Source organism: Mirounga angustirostris, unplaced genomic scaffold (genome assembly GCF_029215605.1).
Source record: "Mirounga angustirostris isolate CCGP_5_RB_7025 unplaced genomic scaffold, mMirAng1.0.hap1 SCAF_2, whole genome shotgun sequence".
In the NCBI taxonomy this organism is placed as follows: Eukaryota; Metazoa; Chordata; class Mammalia; order Carnivora; family Phocidae; genus Mirounga; species Mirounga angustirostris.
In genome coordinates, this window is record NW_026991710.1 from 120,189,383 (window position 1) to 120,207,289 (window position 17,907).

Consider the following 17,907-nt stretch of genomic DNA (forward strand, 5'->3'; position numbering starts at 1 on the left):
AAAATTTTTTTTAATCAGACATCCCCATTTGCAAAAGTAATTTGTTAACAGTTTTGTGTGCCTTGTTTCAGATCATTTTTTTACAGTTATAAGATTTTATCTAGAACAAGAAAAAATACATTGTTTTTAAAAAATATTTATAGTCTTATTTATATGTTTTTTTCCAGCACTTGCTTTTATCTTTTAATGATTCGTGTTGGAAGTATTCCCATGATAGGGTAGTGACAGAACTGTCATTCTGAATAAATAGATGTACTATATTTTATTTAACCATACACCTGTTGATGAACATTAGGTTGTTTTGCTCATAATTAACGTCCCTCTGCCCATATGCAGATGTAGAGGATTTGCTTTGAAAGGGGTATGCCAAATTGCTCTCCAGAAAGACTGTAGCATTTGAACTTGTATACTAATATGTAATTGTACCTGTGACCCCATACCTTTAGTAGTCTTTGAAATTTTTTCTAATTGGGGGAAAAACATCTTTTTGCTTTAATTTGCAATATTGCTGACCATTACAGTTTTCTCTCTATATTTTTCTTTGTTCATTTGTGTTTGTTTTCTAAATAACCTGTTCTTTCTTTTGTGCACCTTTCTGTTGAGTTTTTTTTCTTTTTCATATTGATTTTTATATACGCTGGATGATAATCCTTCATTACATGCTCTCTTCCTGTTAGTGTGATTCAAATTTGTAGAGTGTTTCATTTGTAATTTTTTATTTTATGTAGTGAAATCTGCTATTTCTCATTTGTAGTGTCTGAATTGTAGGAAGGCTTCCCCCTTGACATTTCCCCCCTCTTTTTTCTTTTAAATACTTCAGTAGTTTTCTATTTTACATTATCTCATTACTCCTGTGTGGCATTTGTAATAATGTAAAATTTTATTTAATTCCATTTTTTCCCAAATGGATACTGAATTGTTCCTATTCTCTTGTTTGAATAATTTATCCTTTTCCCATCCTGTACTTGTACCATAGACTTTAAATCACTCTAACGTTATAGTATGTTTTGTTGACAATATATTTTTTATTTCATGCAGGTGTGTGAAAGAATTTAAAAGTTGCTTATTTAAGTCATTAATTAATAGCTTAGTCCATTTCTATTTGCTAATCCAGAAAATAGGAATAATATGTGACAGCACATAGGCCGTTGCCTGGTCCCCTAGTAACTGTTTTGTTTATCGCCATTCTTCCCTTCCTTCTTCACTACATTGTAAGTAGTAATTCTGCTAGGTAAAGGGCCATCAGGTGAGTGACGTTTTACTTTGAAGATAACAAGTTCTTGAACTAATTTCCTTTTAGCTTTTAAAAAAATGCATGTGTGTATGTATGTACATGTATACAAGAATCACTGTTTTATTCTCTTTCAGTTTCAGGAGACAAGTATTATCTTTAAATCTACATGGGTGCAATTCATTAATGAAAAAATTACAGCATCTCTTCGCCTTTTTGGCTCATACACAGGTGAGTGTGTGTGTAGTATGTATGTGTTAAGTTCATTGATAATATTCTTTAAACTTCACATTATACCAAACTTGGTGAATCTTTTTTAAATAATACATACTTGACGCAGCACAACAAATCCACTTAGATATGCTTAAAGAGATTCTGCCTAAAATCAGGATATGCTCTAAGTTTTTATTTCTTCCCCCTGTTTTCCATTCTTGTAGATGAAAATTATGCTGACCCTTTGTTCTAATTATTATAGATAAAAGCTGATTTTCTCCCCTGATAAATAAGCTTCTTCATGAAGAAATCTTTTTTTTTTTTTTTTAAAGATTTTATTTATTTATTTGAGACAGAGAGAATGAGAGAGACAGAGAGCACATGAGAGGGGGGAGGGTCAGAGGGAGAAGCAGGCTCCCTGCCGAGCAAGGAGCCCGATGCGGGACTCGATCCAGGGACTCCAGGATCATGACCCGAGCCGAAGGCAGTCGCCTAACCAACTGAGCCACCCAGGCGCCCCATGAAGAAATCTTTTTAAATGCATCTTTAATAGCTTGTAGATACTAAATTGATAGATTTTTCACAATAATAAACAATTAAAATAATCTTGTGGCACATTGGCTTCTTTTTTCTCCTATTTCTTATATATGTGCTCTCTCATTCTCATTGTGACCAAAATTTTAAGCTCTAGAACTTAATAGATAAACAACTTTATCTGTTAAGTTCTAAGGCTTAAAATTTTATGATGATCTTTTATGTCCACAAATTAATCCAAGAAAATGAATTTATTCTGCTGGCAAGAAAGTCATATATAGTAAATATTCATTCAAGAGACATTTATTGAGAAATACAATGTAGAGTCTGATAAACATTCAAAGGGAAAGGGAATTCTTATGCTCAAGCAACTCTTAAGTTTTGAGCAGTACGTATATATCACTTATAAATAATGTATATTATTATTTTCTGGTTTTACTCTGATTGTCTTACTTTTACAGAGTTCTAAAGGAGTAGGTGGGAAAGTCAGAAGAGAAGATAGCTTTAGTGGGATTGAGTTGATAAGAATGCCTTGTTTCTATCTATACGCTGTGAAATAGCTCAAGTATAACTTCTTAAATGGAAAAAATTAACATATGAGTGATAGCCTATAAGTAATAATATACTCAAAGAGACAATTTTTTCTTTCTGAAGAGAAATTAAAAAGATAATTATTCTCTTTCTGAGGAAAATATGTTCACAAATTAAATTTAACATCTCAGGACCAAGGGAGATGAAATCTCTTCCCTCCAACTGCCAAACATTATTTTCCTAGTAAATTGATTTCTGTACTTGCTTTATCACTAGTCTATATTTACCATATACTATATAAAATGTATATGTATCTATGTGTGTTAATGTAGATATAAATACATTATATATACTATATTACCTTACTGAATCAGAACTGTTAGAAAAAAACTATAGGAGGGTTCCATGCTCCCAAGGAAAGAAGAAAGGAATTCACAAGAGAACCTAATGAAAGTTATGTCACAGTTGAGACCTTGTCTGATAGCAAGCCAACAAGGATTGTTTTAGGTAGATAGATTTCCCTATATAATTGAAAAGGCTTTTTTTTTCTTATAATTGAGAAAGCTAACATTTATTGAGCATTTAAATTTGCCTAGCTTCTATCCTAAGTAGTTTACATGTATTATTTCTTAATCCTCAAAAACAATCTATGAACTAATAAGGTAGTATCCCCATTTTAGAGATGAAGAAACTGGGTTTACATTACCTGCTTTTCAGGGTCATGCAAACAAGTGGCAAATTGGGGTATGAACCAAATGAATCTAGAGCTCATGCTCAATTGGTATGTTAAAGTTCCTTCCTTCAGAATGCTATCAACACCCCTACTTTGATAAAATTTTTCTTAACTGAGGACTCTGTTATATACCACAAATATTCAAAATATCAGGAGAATTCTCAGTTTTCAAGTTATAATCACATCTTTTCAGATGCCTTTTCAGTTCCTTTTTGTTGTTGCAAAATCTAGGATTTGAACCAAGATTGCTTCGAAGTCAGTGAGCAACCACTTCACTAAGCCTCCTCCACACCAAAAAAAAATCAGCAAGGACCCTAAACAATATACTTATTACATTCTGTGCATTTATGAAATGTGTACCTAGTCAAAGAAATTTTTGCTTAAAGTAGGTATGCATGGCCCTATACAGTACTCCCCCTCCTTATTTTATCTAAAATACATACTCTTCAGCTTGTCTTTTCCTTATAATTTCCAAAAAATTATGGATGCAAGCATATGACTGTTATAGAAAGATAATGCCAGTAGCATTATATTAAGTGTTCGAGAGACCTAGGTTCTAATGTGGACTCCCTCTGGCACTACTTTAGCTGTATAACCTTGGGCAAGTAACATGTTTCTCTAGATGTTAATTCTTATCTGCAGAATGAGAAGTTATGACTGAAGATTACCTAAATTTATTTCTAATTTTATCTGTCCCCATTTCTGGTACTTTGTAGTAGGGTTAAGTGCAATGTAATTTTAATTAATCTTTATTAAACATTGTAAATTAAGATTTCAGTTATTTGATTCATGGTGTGAGAATCATTTCCTTGTATTTTCTCTGCTGATATCAAGAGAGAAGCATATGCACCTCGGGTATTCTTTGAGGCTTCTAGACCTCCATGGTTTACCCCCAGATCACAGCAAGACTGTTCTGAATACCTCAGGTTTCTGCTAGACAGGTAAAAAGTATTTTGGAAGTTATGATTTGAATTGTTTTCTTTCATAACACTGTGGCATATTGTTTTTGCCTTTAAAAACATATTTCAAATGTTAATCTTTAAAATACCTTGCATTTACTGTATATATTTAAGTGTTCTTTGTTTTTAATTTGGTGTCTTTTTTTTAATCTTCTTACTTTGGACCAGCTGTTCTCGGAGTGTGGTACAAAGACCCCCTAGGGGTTCCAAAACATTTTCAGGGGTCTTCCCTTTTCTAACTGTATATCTGTGTATATGTAATCAAGGCCAGATTTTCTTCATAAGCTTCATCCAGAACAACATATCACAATAGATTGAATGCAGAACAGCTATGAGGATCCAGCTGTCTTCTGTTAAGCCAGATACTTGAAATATTTGCAAAATGTAAAACAATGCCATTCTTCTCACTAAATTTTTTGGTTTTAGAAAATATAACTTTTTCATAATGAATGTTATTAATATTAACACGTAGTGGGTTTATTATTTTCAAATGTATTATTTTATTCTTAGTTTTTGAATACAGTAAATATTGATGGATATAACCACATGAATTAAAGCTGTTGGGTTCCTCAATTTTCCTCAGTTACTTTTAAAGAGTATAACGGGGTCTGGAGACCAAAAAATTTAATAGTTGCTCCTTTAGATCAGTGCATAATTAGATGAGTTTGGTATATTTTATTGTGTCCTTACCACTTAATTAATAAAACCTCTATCTTCTCCAGATCTTTGCCTCCCTTCTATTACGTGGACGACTAGTAAAGTTAGTTGAACTTAACATGTGCAATCAGCTAAGGACATGTCGAGTGGCTTCTTTGTACCAGGCTTTCTATGAGATGTCAGGTAGACAAAGATATGTAAGATTATTAGCAGACATAAGATAATCACTTACTATCATGTAATAAGTGCTATAAAATAACAGTATGAAGAAAGAATGAGTCTATAGAGTCGTGATAGCCCCTCACTTCTAATTTACATTCTCAAATTGTTCAATATTCCTCTTATTTTAAAAGAGGGAAAAACTGGATTTTTTAAAATTAAATCTTATATTTGATAAAAATGATTTGGCTGTTTATATAAGCCACCAATATTTTTAAATAGCAATGACATTGAAACGTAAGTGAAGTAGCGATGTAATGGTATATACTCTCCTGCAGGCTACATGAAGAAGAAAAGATCTTGAAAGTTCAGTCCTCACACAAGCCTTCTGAAAGTCTGGGGTGCAATGAAACTTCTTTGCAGGAAATAGCCAATAAGGCAGCTGTACTAACAGAGAGCCCTTGCACAAGTGATGGTGAGAAGACTTTAATAGAAAAAATGTTTGGAGGAAAACTACGAACTCACATATGTTGTTTGAACTGCAGGAGTACCTCACAAAAAGTGGAAGCCTTTACCGATCTTTCACTGGCCTTTTGTCCTTCCTCTTCTATCGAAAACTTGTCCTTTCAAGATCCAGCATCATCACCCAATACACAAGATGGTGGTCTAATGCAAGCCGATATACCCGGTCCTTCAGAAGAACCAGGAGTTTATAATCCAGCAAAAGCTGCCTTTGTTTGTGACTCAGCTATGAATGAAAGAATGTTAGGCAGTCCTTCTGATGAGTTTTGCTATACTGAAAACACCTGTGTCCCCAGTGAATCTAGCAGGATTCTTGTTAATAAAGATGTACCTCAGAAACCAGGAGGTGGAAGCACACCTTCAGTAACTGACTTACTAAATTATTTTTTGGCTCCAGAGATTCTTACTGGCGACAACCAGTATTATTGTGAAAACTGTGCCTCTTTGCAGAATGCCGAGAAAACTATGCAAATCACGGAGGAGCCTGAGTACCTTATTCTTACTCTCCTGAGATTTTCATATGATCAAAAGTATCATGTGAGAAGAAAAATTTTAGACAATGTGTCACTGCCACTGGTTTTGGAGTTGCCAGTTAAAAGAACTACTTCGTTCTCTTCATTGTCAGAAAGCTGGTCTATAGATGTTGACTTCATTGATAGTAGTGAGAACCTAGCTAAAAAATTAAAGCCTTCTGGAACTGAAGAAACTTGCTGCTCCAGATTGGTGCCATATCTATTAAGTTCTGTTGTCGTTCACTCTGGTATATCCTCTGAAAGTGGGCATTACTATTCTTACGCCAGAAACATCACAGGTACAGAGTCCTCATACCAGATGTGCCATCCGTCTGAAACTCTGGCGTTAGCATCCTCCCAGAGTCATTTACTGGGGAGAAATAGTCCCGGTGCAGTTACGGAGCAGGATTTAGAAAATAAGGAAATGTCAAAAGAATGGTTTTTATTTAATGACAGCAGAGTGACATTTACTTCATTTCAGTCAGTCCAGAAAATTACAAGTAGGTTTCCAAAGGACACAGCTTATGTGCTTTTGTATAAAAAACAGAATGGCACCAACAGTTTAAGTGGTAACAGTTCAACCAGTGGACTCTGGGTAAATGGAGACCCACCTCTACAGAAAGAACTTATGGATGCTATAACAAAAGACAATAAACTATATTTACAGGTAAGTTGGAAATAAAAACTTCATCATTTGTGGAAAATATTTAAACAGTTGGTTTAACGGTTAAATGAATACCCTAATTTTGAAATCCAACTTCTGCATTTTGAAGGAATTTAATAAGGGTGGCAATTCTGAAATCTTAAATAGGGTTCAGCCTATATAAATTATCTTACTTTCTAGTGTTATGAATTAATTATGAAAAGTTGCAATTAGATGCAGTATAAAAGACCTCACTTGTTTTTAATTACAAAAGATGTGATCATTATCAAATCATTCCATACAGAAATATAGGAAGCTTAGTAAAATGGAAAGTGTCTTCCCTCTCCTCTTTAGTCCCACCTACCAGGCGAAACAGTTACTGAATTTGGTGTTTATTCCATTCTAGACTATTTTACAGATATTTTAAGGGCACTTATTAACATTCAGGTGGATAAGATAAAGGATATTGAAAGGTAGAACATATTAAAAAATGCATATTTGTATTCTTTAAGGAACTGAGCAATAAAACCAAGAAGCTAATAGAGCAATTAGTAAATAAAAGCCATGGAACAAAGGTTTCATATGAGCTAGATCTTGCTGCAAGTATTTTTCTCTGAAACTTGCCAACTTGCTAATAGCATAAAAACCAACACTAAATTATCAGTGAAATTGTAGGTATATTAACTGTATAGTCCAAGTGACTTTATGAGTTTACATAAGTAAGTTCTAAAAATTTTGTGTTTGAAAATCACAAAGCTGAAAGATACAGATTAAGAGAAGAAATGGGTCACTATAGTACTGATTTTTAGAAGGAAATTTTCTCAAAAGATTTCAAATTTACCGTACTATAAAATACTCAAGTAATGGTACATGATACATTGTTAAAGGAGTGTGGCAATGTTCTAGAGTAACACAAAAATAATGTATTTTTCAGGAAAAAAAAAATTAGAAACAATATTTATTAAACCAGATTCACCACCAAAGATTCTTACATCCAGTCAGAAGGCTTATGATTTAGGTAACAAGATGTATTCAACCATATCCTTCTTGCTAGATATTAAATAAGCACCAGATATTAATCATCATGATTCTTGAAGATTAGAAAGGGCAAGAGGGTTAGGTTAAAATAGAAAATTTCTGTGATATAAGATACAGATAATAAGGCCTAGTACAATATTGACTTGTGAAAATATGTGGATTATATATCAGTGATTGGGTAAAATAGTATATTTATCAAAGGAGAGAGACATGGGTTTTAAAAAGATGAGGAACTGCTTTATTTCTGTGATTGGATTGCCAAAAGCTCTTTTAACCATAACAACTACTTTATTACAGCCTTCCCCCAAATGATTTTCTCTTTCTTAACTACCCCATTACAATATTTACAATATCTGAGTGTGATAAGCCGTTCTTTTCATTATTATTTTAAGGCCCATTGTCACTATAAAGGAAAGCATTATGTACTTTGTTAATTCAGTTTTTCAGCGCTTGCAGTTGTTCTAAATTCTGTCTGAAGTCTCAGATTGACAAGTTACTGAATGTAAAAAAGATACTGCCAAATTTTACAATAAGATATTTATGTTCCTGTATTAAGACCGGCTATTAAATCAATGCTTATTACCAAACTACCTTTTTGAAGCAAATTATGATAATAAATACTCAACTCTTACTTAAAAACTTAAGTACATTTATACTTTGTATTATTTACTTTTAAATACAATAATGTAATTGATTCATGTTGAGGTTTGAATTGTAATGGTTCTCATACAATTTAACTGAATCATTCTGGTATTTTAAGTTGTGTTAAGAGACTATATTGTTTTGAATACATGGAGTGTATATATATATATATATATATATACACACACACACACACACATATATGTATACATATGTTTTCATTCCTATTACGTTTTTGTTTTTACATTTTTGAGGTATAGTTCAAAATTTGTGCTCATTTCATAGTAATGCTTTAAAATAGATTGCTATGTCAAGAATACAACTTTGCGGGCACCTGGGTGGCTCAGTCGTTAAGTGTCTGCCTTCGGCTCAGGTCGTGATCCCAGGGTCCTGGGATCAAGCCCTGCATCGGGCTCCCTGCTCGGTGGGAAGCCTGCTTCTCCCTCTCCCACACCCCCTGCTTGTGTTCCCTTCTCGCTGTGTCTCTCTCTGTCAAATAAATAAAATCTTAAAAAAAAAAAAAAAAAAGAATACAACTTTAGTTTTAAGATACAGCTTTAAACCTCTTTATAAAACAATTGCAAAAACTTAACCAAATCTTAGTAAAAGTAAGGATGTGGAGTGAACATTTTGAGTTCCTTTGCTCTTGAGTAGTACTGCAAATGAATTTACCATCATAGTACATATCAGGGTAGCTACTTTATTTTTTAATTCTTCATAATCACATTAGAAATTCATCTTGTATAATTTTAACAAGCTGTTTTGGGGATTCCATTTTTAAATTTTACTAAAATCGTATCTAGATTGACCTGTGTTAGAAAGAAACTCTTGCTCTTTCTGGTACTGGTGAGATTAGTGATTTTGAAAAGTCGGCAAAAATTCCCATGTGACCAAACCATTTTCTGCTGTGTATCATAGCCTGACACATAGGACAGCAGTGCAGATTGTGGATCTCAAAGTAAATTTTGGGAAGGGTTTTTTTCTTCATTTCTTTCTTTCCCTTCAGTCCAACTTGCATAAGGAATGTCTGTATTATTTTAGTGTCTGGACGCCCAAATTATGCTTTGGGTAGGATCCAGAGAGAGAAAGCTTGTGTGAGTGGCACCAGCACCGCACTGTGAAGATCACCACCTATCCCCACGTGTCCCACATCAACTACAGACAGAGCTTCTGTCCTTTCTTATTGGTTTCTTTCCTTTGTTTCTTTGGAGGAGGTGATAGTTTAATGTCTTAATATTTTTCTTCATCGTACATACAGAAAAGTATACTGTGTAGTTTAAAGACAAATAAAAGATGGATTAATTTAATGTTAACATATTTACTTAAATGAGAGATCTAAATATTCTGCAAGTTATTTGTCCCAAAGCAACAGTAACTCCAGGCCTATAGTCCACTACTGAAATAAGGATTAATTTTAATACTTGATATAAAATTGGGATATAAATTATATACACTATGAGAATCATAATTTTTGACATTATAAAAAGAAGTAAAATGAGAAGCAGTTTTCCCTGCTTCAATCCATTAAGCTTGTCTTCTGAAAACAGGATATCATACATTTTTCTCAGTCAGCCATACATTTATATAAGTAGATAAAAAGCAAAAAAGGAATATTCCTTTCTTAGGAAGCTGTCTTGAAATACAATGTAGCTTTCATGCGTCTTAGAAGCAATAGACTTAATTTTATATTGTGTGTGTCCTTTAACACTGCTTCTGGGGGGGAGTTCCTTTCTAACAAAATTTGCCATATCTTTTGGGAGCAGAACTTCTTGAACTCTACTTTGCATATTCAGTTTTATTTATTTCATTAGGGAACATGATCTATATCTGAAACCAGTCTTAGATACAGAGTCATTTTCGTTGCTTGTTTGGATAGTTTAACAGGTTATAGAGCTAGAGCAATGAGGATTTTGTTTCTCATTTTTGTGTCTATTTCTTACATACATACCTATAGCTTTTATTTTCTATTTATGAAACTAAAAATTTTAGTCCTATTTTAATTCTTACTTTAATTTTACAGATTAAAAAATAGATTATATCTTAAAAAACATTATACAAAGGAACCAGCACAGTAAATTAAAAAGTTTTTGAGAAGTATCTTGCAAATTAAGTTTTAAACCTGCCTGAGACTGGTTAATTAGGCCATTCTGTTACAAGGATTTCTTTTTTTTTTTTTTTAAAGATTTTATTTATTTATTTGACAGAGAGAGACACAGCGAGAGAGGGAACACAAGCAGGGGGAGTGAGAGAGAGAGAAGCAGGCTCCCCGCCGAGCAGGGAGCCCGATGCGGGGCTCGATCCCAGGACCCTGGGATCATGACCCGAGCCGAAGGCAGACGCTTAACGACTGAGCCACCCAGGTGCCCCACAAGGATTTCTTATCTAAGGTCACATTCAGCTATAAAAATATGTGATTCTTGATCATTTTTTTGTATTAGCAGTTGCACAGCTGTCACTGTATGTTACTGAGAAATAAGGTATTCATAATGTGAGAAATAGATGTCCAAGTAAGCCTGGCTTTTTACTCCATAATAAAAAATTGGGCATCTTGTTGTGGAGAGGGGAGAATAGTTAGCTAAAAAAATTTAGCTAGAAATTATAAAATAACACTACCTTGTCAGTTGGAGCAAAGTAACTGGGCTTTTAGTTGAAAATTGGAAATAGTATAGTTTTTATGATTACTGTTAAGTGTATTTTTAAAGTTCGTCGGGATGATTATGCCTAACAAATTATAAGAGTAGCTTTTAGACCTAATTGGCACGTCATTTGAAAGTTATAGAACCTTTCCCAGAAAAATGGGTACATGCCAGAATATTTTACATTTTCTTCCAAGGAGTTTGTACCAGTTTTAGAATGCAGTTTGACACCTTGCCAAATGAATTCGCCATTATTTATTTACATTTGCTCCTTCTGAAGCTAAGTAGCTAATAGTGTTCTAATCTGAGATCATTAATATTTATTGAGCACCAAATATGTGTCTGGCACGTAGACCGGTATGACTGGTTCCTGATAAAAGTTCTGATAATCTGGTAGGGAAACGTTGTAAGTAATACTGTAAGGAGATAGGCACCATTTTCCTTAGCAATGTTACTGAAATCCTACCTTTATTTACTGAGAAGTATTCTAAGGAAAGGGTAGGCAGCATTCAGCCTTCTTTCATTATTTATACCTTTTACTGTATCACCCACATACAAAATAGTCCCACTGGATAAAGAGTAGATGACCCATTGTCATAACTTTTAAATTCTACATTCTGTGTATTAGAAAGAAATCTATTCCTCTGTGTGTTGATGAGTATTTACACGAACTATAGTGTTCCTGTAGAGGAATTTTAGGATATGGGACTTCAATATTCTCTTCTGCAAACTGAAGTATTGAAAAAGAACGGGCTTTAGGATCTGTCATTCTGTAGAGTTACACCAGGATTTTGCTCTCTGTATTACTTGTTCCATCTGTGATTATGTACTTTAGTAAGATTTGGTAAGGATTAGTGTAGTCAATATTTTTTAAATTACTGAGATTTGAGGGATGCTTATTAAGAATTAAGTCAGTTTTAAAATATTAGTGTAGATGATATACTCATCCATTGCATTTAGGGTTTTAATTTTATAAAAATTCTTTTTTATTTTAGGAACAAGAGTTGAACGCTCGAGCCCGGGCCCTACAAGCTGCATCTGCCTCCTGTTCATTTCGTCCCAATGGATTTGATGACAATGACCCACCAGGAAGCTGTGGACCAACTGGTGGAGGGGGTGGAGGAGGATTTAATACAGTTGGCAGACTCGTATTTTGATCCTGAGAGAATCCAAAATGCACTGGTCACAAAACATCTAATATTATGACTGTTAAAATGGCAGACTGTAACAAATATCATACCTATCTTTTATTTTTCTTTTCATTAGACCCTGTACTTTAAGAAAACGCACTCAGTGCTTGTTTTTATTTTCTTGACAATACATTTATTAACAAATGCATCATGGGAAAAAAATCTACCTCTTAAAATTCCATTTGCTTTTATGGTTAGACATGCTTGACCAAAAATTTTCAGAGGAAAATGTGTACCCAGTCCCTAATTAAGCTGCGTTAAATTTAGCAGAGGCATTTAAATGGTCTCATCCTCAGTTTACTAAACAAAAAAATATAATTCATTTAGCATCTTTTATAAAAGAATTGATGCTAGAAATGATGGAAATACTGGTTAAAAAGAAAGAAAAAAATCCTTTATTTCATGCATAGTACCCCATTATTAAATTCAAATCTTTTAAAATGCTAAAGATAATACAGTCTCTAATGAAGGCAATAACATAAAATTTATTAGGCTATAGTACTTTTCAGGTTTTTGTTTAGTGCTATCTTCAGCATCACTGTATCCGCATTTCAAGTACAAATGTTTTAAAAAAGGATTATTTATACATATATGCTGAACTGATTTTAAGAAAGGTGCATGATCCTGTAGGAACATTTTTACCTAAAAAATTGCTAACTTTGTAGTATTTCTAATTGTTTAAGGATTTTTAAATTCTATTTCAGGGAGTATATCTTCTGTGTGTTTTGAAGGAGGTGAGTTCTGTATGTGCCTTGCAGTACTGTAATTCAAAAATAGGAATCTTTGGCTGCGGAAAAGTTTTTTAAAAATGAAATGTTAGGAAGTAATTTTTTTGTGCTAACATTAAAATTATAACTTTTTGAAAGATATTAGATTTTCCTGAAGTAAAATCCAATGGTTCTAGATCAATAAGTGTGATAGATTATTTTTAAATCATAGAAGAATTCAGAGGAAATGAGCCTAGGCAAGTAAAAAATCTCTTTTGATTTTGTTACTTAATCCTCAGATTATTAAACATCAATTGCATATTTTTAGCGTTGGACATTTGTTTTTTTTTTTTATTTGAATCTTGTGCTTTGCACAGTTGTTTCTGTTTCATAGTCTCAGATAAAATGGTGAAATGTCAGACCGTACCATCCCGCATTTTCTTTTACCGGGGAATGGGAAACAAGTCAGTTCTCCTGGGTCTTGATTATATGTATTCTAGGAGTTATCCTGGTTGTCCCGTTTCCTGAAAGTTTTAACTTATCCATGGTTGTACATTGTTCTGAAATCGGTCTCATATTTATTTTGAAAACATTTTAAGGAAAGAGTGTTCTTTGGTGATTTGGAGTTTATCTTTTTCCCAAGCTTTTAACAGTCATAGTTAAAAACAGAACTCCTCATCTTCATTCCACTGTGTCCTACTCCTAACTCGTTTCCAGTCACCGGGAAGATTAGGAAAACTGATTGGATTAAAAGTGGAAATTCTTTGCAGAATTGATTGAGATTTGTCTTTTCTATAAATGAATGAAACAAATTTTTATCACACTGTCTTTCCTGTGTGCTTCCTCTTGTCTTAATAATGTATTGCTAAGCTACTCTAGGTATTCAGTTATCCCCTGTCTAATTAATGATTTATTATCAGATTATATCAGTGTTAGCATTTATTGAAATTGGTAAAGTCATTTAATACCTGGTACATTAATATTGGGCTCAGGTGTTCCTGGAAACTTTCTTAAAGACAGACCTTAAACATGGGTTTATCTATGAATACCAAATCATTCAAGGATTTTTATCTGTCAAAGTAATACATACTGAATTTTCAAAATGATAAAAAGATGGAATTCTAGTTATAGAATAATACTGGAACTATTCAGATAATAATTTCATACCAGTAGCAAAGACTTAAAGACTTCCTTTTCAGATTAAAACTATAATAACATTAATCATTTGCTGAATTTAAAGTATTTATATAAATGAACTTGAAACTAGAATAACCAGAGGCTCCATTTCTCACATTCCTAACCTCTTATAGAGGTTTTTGCCTCTTACAGATTCTGTAAGGTCTGACTCTGCTAGGGTACTATTGCTGCTTCTCTTTAGTTCATTCCAAGGTCATCAGTTCAAATGAAGCTGCTCAGTGCTCCTCAAAAGAGCACATTAGGCCCCACCACCAACAAAAATGAAAAATTGGATATCTAAGTCTGTTCCTTTCAAAGATCTTTATTGACACATTGAGAAAAATAGAATTTTTCTTCAGAGAGATATGCAAAGAAGAAAATATATATAATGTGGTTGGTCAGTCATGAAAGCCCTTATAATCCATTCACTAAGCAGGTGCCTATGCAACTCTGACTCATGACATTTACATAGTTCAAGTTGGAGAACAGAATCTAATTCATTCTTTGTTCAAGCTTCTTCCCACCACCTCTCTTCCAGCTGAATAATCAAGAGAAAGAGTGGCATTGGGCTTAAGATCCCTGATTTTTGTCTCCATACCTTAAGACTCCAGAAGAATCCTTTGGATGTAGAAATAAAGATTCCTCATGATGTCTAGAGGAATCTAGACATTGGGGATCCTTATAACAGGTTCAAAAAAGCCTACTATTAACTCAAATCTAGAAAGAACAAAAAATATTTCAAAGCTAAGTTTTAAGCTGAAATCTGTAACATTCCTTCTCAATTAGTTCTACTCTCTTTATGATAATGTTATTTACAAAAGTAGTTGTCTTTTCATATACTACCTCTTTAAAAACTTTTGCTACCCTCCTATAAGAAGGGGTTGAATGCTTCTTGTGTATGCAACACAGTTGAAGAAAAACAAAATTGGCATACTCTGTCCAGTACACAGATGTTAATGGAAATCACCATTTTGATGTTGTGTACTTTGTTCCAGTTCTTAATTCCCAGTATATCTTTCTCCTGTGATTGTGCACTTCACATAATATACTCAATACAAAGAGAGCTTTTTAAGTGACTATTTCAGAGGAAATAATACTGTACATTTATGTATAGTATCTTTGTCATATGAATGCTATACTTTCTATATCCTTTCATCCTCGGCTTTCCTCTAATGAGTTTAGATTTCTAAAACTATTGCTGAAGTAAAGAAGGATAAGTTATTTACATTTTATAAAAACATAAGAAGTGTTAACTGACTTCTATTAACAACTCAGTAACGTCATCTGAAGGAGTAAGGCTAAACCTTGGATAATGTAATGTGAGAGCTTAAAGTGCAACAGCTAGCAAATTTAAATTAAAAATTGTCTCAAGGAAGCTTAAAAAATAAATCTAAAATATAAGTTGCTCCATATATACATTCTTAAGTATTTACCAAACTGTCACATACCATCATAGTGTTAGCCTTATTTTGTTATTACTAAGTTAATTTTCTTAAAGAATTCTTTATAGGAGTGAGTGAATCTCAAAATGAATAGGGGATTTAAAAAAAAACACAAAGATTTAAAATAAACGGCTTTTTTTTTTAAAGGACTATCTTGTAAAGAAACTGCAGCTTCCCCTTATAAAAAGAAATCACTATAGAACTAATTTTTAAAGACATGAAATAAAGATTTTTATAAAATCAACAACCTGGGTTTTACAGATTCAAAGGGATTTGTTATGTAAAACCTTCAGCCCCAATGTTATATAACCAGTGTGGATTTGACATTAAAAATAGAATCTAAGAAGTCAGCCAAGTGTGTTGCCAGCACTCATCAGTGTCAGTTATGGCCTGCAGTTGTTTTTCTCTTAATCTCATGTTTTCACATTTTGCTTTGTGTGCTAGACACACACACACACAATGTACATACACACACACCTTGATTTCAGAGAGATGAGAAAGCCTTCCCTAGCTAGATCAGCAGTTTTCAACTTTGCATTCATGTTAAAATCACTCAGAGTTTATAAAAAAATAAGAGCATATCCAGGCCTCACCCCAAACCAATTAAATTATGTGGGGACCACGCATCAATATTTTTTGAAGTTCCTCATGTGATTTTGATGTGCAGCATTGGTTGAGAATTTCTGGGCTAGAAAAGGAGTTTTTTCCTAGGGCTTTTATCCAAGATAACTAGTATATTGACTGTCTACCATGTGCGGGAGACTGGTTGATATTTCTATGTCTTTTTGCTCATAACTTTGCTCTCTCTAACCCCATTACAGATCAATAAAGTCTTACTAAGGAACTTGCTCAAAATCATGCAGCTAAAAAATAAAAAATTGAGATTTTTAAAACTAAGACTTGAGATTTTAACCAGTCTTAAGAACTCCAGTCAGTATTCTAATGGAAAGATAATAACAAGTGGGAGAAAAATGTGAGCTAAAGACTTATGCAAATTACATATTAATAAAGCCTTGCCCAATAAATTTTTTGAAACAAAATTTCTATAATGTTTCACTTCTTGTGCCCTTCAAATATGATTCCAAAAAAATAAATAAAGTGAGATCTGCTTTGTTAAAACCTGTAAGTAATGATCTAAATGGTTGACAAACATGGTTCTTAGCAAACTCATTTGCTAAGCCAGTTTAATTCTGCTTACTTGCCTAACTTCTTCCATTTTTCCCCTTCTGGCCTCCCTCAGTCATATTGGATCTTGCATAGTTCTTATTCAAACATCATGTACTTGCCATCTCTAGGCTTTTGTACATGAAAGTCTCAGTAGAGCATACCATTCCCCTTACTCTACTTTCCCCTCCCTGCTTTCTGTTGACTAATTTCTGCTAACCTTTTACTATGCTTAAGTCTTCTCATACTACACTCCCAAACTGATTAGTCTCCCATTTTATCCTGGATTGTGTCTTACTGCGTTTGCTTTGAAAAGGCCATGGCCTAGTAGTGGAGTGAAATTAGTCATAGAGTAAAGGCTGATCATTTACACCCAACAAAGATTAAAAGCAGGACTTGAAACAGTCAAACTCATCTGTGAGTAATTTAATTGTCATACAAACTCAACACTTTTTAAAGGAGTACAATAAACCTAGCATTTAAGAAAGTAAAATTCCAGCATCTGGTAAAAACTTATCAGGCATTCAAAGGAGGAAAATATATCCAGGGGGGAAAAGACAATACAAACAGATTCAGAAATTATGAAAGGGAATTGACAAACTAAGAGCTTAAAAGAATGTAAAGAAAAACATGAACACAATGAAGAAAGAAGTGGAAAATTCAAGAAACTTAACCCTAGCAGAATACCATGGAATCACATGATGACATCATAATCAAATTACTTAAACACAATGACAAAGAAATTCTCAAAAGCAGCCAAAGAAACAGAACACATTACATAGGAAAAGGTCAGCAAACTATATACAACCCTCAAGCCAAATCTATCCTACCTCCATGTTTTTCATAAAGTTTTATGGGAACACTGCCACACCTACTTATTTACCTATTGTCTGTGGCTGTTTTCACACTACAAAGGCAGAGTTGAGTAGTTGTGACAGCGACTATATGGCCTGCAAAGACAAAAATATTTACTAGAACACTTCATAAGAAAAAAAAAATAGTGACCCCTGAAAACACAGAAGAAAAACAGTCATAAGAAAATAAGCAAGCTAAAAGGCAATGGAATGACTCAGATCTAAAAAGTGCAGAAAGAAAAAAAATTGTGAACCTGTGACTATTCACTGTATCTGAAAATGTCATTCAAAATGAAGATGAAATAGATATTACAGACAAAAGAATTTTTCCTTGAAGTTTGCACTACGTGATATGTTAAAATTC

General features: G+C 33.3%; 1 protein-coding gene across 4 annotated transcripts in view; it reads left to right on the forward strand.

The window, feature by feature from the left end:
- The window catches only part of USP38 (ubiquitin specific peptidase 38), a 32,384-nt gene extending 18,705 nt beyond the window's left edge, over nt 1-13,679 (forward strand). For 2 of the 4 annotated variants that reach the window (XM_045880392.3, XM_045880393.3), the window contains 4 exons: nt 1,369-1,462; nt 4,077-4,183; nt 5,356-6,718; nt 12,006-13,679. In XM_045880392.3, coding sequence (XP_045736348.1) covers nt 1,369-1,462; nt 4,077-4,183; nt 5,356-6,718; nt 12,006-12,167 — 1,726 coding nt within the window. In that variant the 3' untranslated portion in view covers nt 12,168-13,679. Of the gene's footprint in view, nt 1-1,368; nt 1,463-4,076; nt 4,184-5,355; nt 6,719-10,578; nt 10,762-12,005 lie in introns of all 4 variants that reach the window. The other 2 variants (XR_010409574.1, XR_010409575.1) reach the window with 2 other exon arrangements.
- The last annotated feature ends 4,228 nt before the right edge of the window (nt 13,680-17,907 follow it).